The following is a 3,209-nucleotide window of genomic DNA, read 5'->3' as shown; positions in this document are numbered from 1 at the left end:
CGGTGAACACCAAGGAACAGATGACGCAAGGGACAAAGAAACTCATGAAGATGGCATGCGAGATCTCGAAGAAAAGGCATTTGGACCCAGAGGCTCCGAGTGCCATGGTTGGCAATTGATGGGCAAACTCTTTCCTAGAGCTCTTTTGAAGCTGACTGTGCTTTTGGCTGATGGGTGATGGTTTGGATTCCTAGTAGCAACTTATGTGACCCTTTCTGTTCTCCTTCCTGTGTGGTTGTGCTGTAATCCTGTGAAATTTTAAAAGTAGGCTTAGGTGGTAACAGGTTTTCTCGCCATAGCGACATTTCTTGACTTCGAAGATGTCGCAGTAGGTTTCATGTTAGTGCCCCAGCTCGCTTCTCTTACCTAACAACACAACTGAATTCAAGTTACAAAGCAATAGCTCACAGATCATCCTGATTCCGAATCATGCACGCCTATAAGAGCTAATCACCTCAGTAACAGCAACTGAAAAAAAACATGAAGTCAACAGCTAAGCCGACTGATCAAACAAACTAAAGTGACTATGAAACCCCGATGGCACAAAACATGAACCCAAACCACAAACAAGTCAAACCTACAGTCCTGCGACCAGCAGTAAAAATGGGGTAAAAAGTTCAAGAAAAGTAAGCACCCAGGAGAAGGTCCCTATCAAAAAATATCCCCCTAAATCCAGGTTGACAACTTGCCTTCCATAAAACATCTGCATAGTTCTTCATAACCACTAGAAAAGGGTTTTTTTCAATGACAAGAAAGGCACAAAGCAACATAGAAACAACTAGCCAGGGAACTTGCATAGTTCAATGTGGATGCTTGCACATGATAATACAGACTGTACAAGTCCATATTAGCCCATATTTATGATTCAGCACATAGGAAGCAATCTGATGTAACAAAAGCAAGACAAGATTACCTAGAGAATACTATCCCATATATGCATAATACTGTTACTTCCAGCCACATTACATCCTCTACTGCTTCGTCTTCATGTTCTTATTCTGATTGGACACAAGCTTGGCAACAAACTCGTTCAAAACAGAGGGATGCGTCGAAATCATATGATACCAGCCATCAGTCGCCATTACTTTATCCAAGCATTCAGGAGATTGGGCTTCAATAAACTTGAAGCACGCCTCCTTCAATCTTTGGCAGTGGTGCTGCTCAGCTAGAGCAAGAGTGGGCGCAACCGAGGTCACACCTATGTGCTTGGCCAAGTGCTTTTCACATAAGAACTTGAGCTGTTGGATATCATATCTGTCTGCCGCTACAAACAAGTCTTGCAGCCACGTTACATGCTCTGTTGCTTCCTCTTCTTGTCCTTCCTCGACTTCTGGGGTTTCATCCTTTTCTTCTCCTTCGACGGATTGTGTTTCGTCCTCCATCTTAGGAAATGAGTCTGAGTAGACGAAGCTAAGCAAAGCCGCAAAGACTTTTGCTTCCATGTCTTTGATCTGTATGGCACTGGACGTAACACCCTCTGTCATGGGGCCAAAGAGCTGTGCCCTGAAAACTTTAGATCGGGCTGCAAGCACGCACCGGTGTGCAGGGAACATCTCGCCGCTGACCTCAAAAGTCACATCAGAACCCAGCTTATCTTGAAGTAGAAATTTAAAATGTTGGCCTATGTCAGACACGGTGTCCTGGGTGTTGAGATCATTGCAAACCATGATATCACACCGGATGGTGATACAATCAGCCTTTAGATGAGCAGATCGTTCAAGCGCATCTCTCTTCATAAACTTCATGCAGCCCCAGCAACGATGTTCGATGGAAAAGCTTCGTGTTTCACGTGCACGAATGTACATTGGCTTTTGATACTCAACCTGGTCAATGAAGCTAAACTGGAACTTCGCCTCCACAGACTCTTCCATTTCGTCATGGTCATCGTCGCTGTCATCGTCAAGGCAAAGATCGAGAGAAATGAAGTCAGCACAACTCGGGTCGCCACCATTAGGATAGCAGTGGATGCACCACTGATGACCTCCTACCATGAAAGGCCCAGACCAGATTTTGTTGCCATTGGGTAAGTCTTGTACGGCACGCGAGTATTCTTTTACCACAAGCAGGTGGTACCCGCTGTCTGTGCCGGCGTCGACAGCCGGTGTGATGTGCGCCTTGCTGGCGGCTGGTATGAAGCAATCCTCGCTGCCGGTTACCATAGATATACCGGCAAACGAGGACATGATGAAATCTGCGATTCGATCTAAATTCCAGTCACCATTCACGTTCCAAGTTCAGAGCTGAGATGGTTGAGGTGAGTGGGTAAACCTGGTCACCTCCCGCTTCTTGAACCGGCGGCCGCACGGAGACTTGCTGCACCGCACGCGCCGGCTGTTCGATTCTCACCGGAATCAGAGTGCGCAGCAGCCTGGCCATTTCACGGAGAGTTAGGTTTCGGCTGTCTATAAGGATTCATTTGTACTAGCATAACTTGTGTGCTCTTGTAACAAAATTCGATCAGCATTTGTTTATACAACGTACTACACTACGAATCAGGAACAGTGGGATATATCAGTGCTAGGCTAGCTCACAGTGTGATACTATATCAGTGCGATGTGCGATACATAGCAAAACAAAACACCAAACGGGAGGTCGGCACCTCACCGGGGGAGAGAGCGTCTGGGGTGGGCCTGGGGAGATCGGCTGCTCGGGCTGGAGAAGCTCGTCCGGCGGGAGGAACTGCTCAGGCTGGAGGCGGAGGCGGAGGCGGGCGAGCTTGCGGACTATTCCGGGCTGGAGGCGGGCGGCTGAGCTCTGTGGAGGGGAGTATGGAGGCGGAGGCGGAGGCGGCGAACCTGGTCAGCTCCCTCTTGAACCGGCGGCCGGACGGAGAGAAAGCTTCACTCGCCGCGCCGCGCCGCCCGCCGGCGTCGATTCTCCCCGGAAAATCAGAGTGCGCGGCGGCTGGTCGAGTTAGCTAGGGCTTTCCTGAGAGAATACTTGGGCTTTTTGAGGCCACAACCTGAAAGCCCATCGCCAACGGCGCTGCACTGTTTGGGCACGCCATTATAACAATTGAAATGGAAAAAAAAAATGCTAACTCTGGATCTCTTCATTCATCAGCTGTTGGTTTGATCGCTGTTGTTCAGTGTGCGATTTGGTTCGTAATATCTCAACTTTGTCAAATCAGATGTATCCAAACACTATCTAATAGGTACATACATTTAAATTTTGATAAAGTTGAGACAATTCTGGTGGGATGGAGGGAG

The 3,209-nt window shown here is 48.1% G+C and overlaps 1 protein-coding gene across 2 annotated transcripts; it reads right to left on the bottom strand.

The window, feature by feature from the left end:
• Positions 1-769: 769 nt before the first annotated feature.
• Positions 770-2,634, bottom strand: LOC124689038 (BTB/POZ and MATH domain-containing protein 2-like). Of its 2 annotated transcripts, none has more exons than XM_047222644.1 (3): positions 2,605-2,634; positions 2,269-2,368; positions 770-2,191 (listed from the first exon to the last, which is right to left on the bottom strand). In XM_047222644.1, the coding sequence occupies exon 3, from the start codon at positions 2,181-2,183 to the stop codon at positions 972-974; it is 1,212 nt and encodes a 403-aa protein (XP_047078600.1). In that variant the 5' UTR covers positions 2,184-2,191; positions 2,269-2,368; positions 2,605-2,634; the 3' UTR covers positions 770-971. The 2 variants fall into 2 exon arrangements, with proteins under 2 accessions (XP_047078600.1, XP_047078601.1); XM_047222645.1 differs by having other exon boundaries at positions 770-2,203; positions 2,605-2,633.
• Positions 2,635-3,209: the final 575 nt, after the last annotated feature.

This window comes from Lolium rigidum, chromosome 2 (genome assembly GCF_022539505.1).
Source record: "Lolium rigidum isolate FL_2022 chromosome 2, APGP_CSIRO_Lrig_0.1, whole genome shotgun sequence".
In the NCBI taxonomy this organism is placed as follows: Eukaryota; Viridiplantae; Streptophyta; class Magnoliopsida; order Poales; family Poaceae; genus Lolium; species Lolium rigidum.
Note: the sequence above shows the minus strand (reverse complement) of the source record. Positions and strands in the feature narration are given on the sequence as shown.

Coding starts and splice junctions, on each gene's coding strand:
- LOC124689038 (XM_047222644.1), bottom strand. CDS start 2,183: ATGTCCTCGTTTGCCGGTATATCTATGGTAACCGGCAGCGAGGATTGC.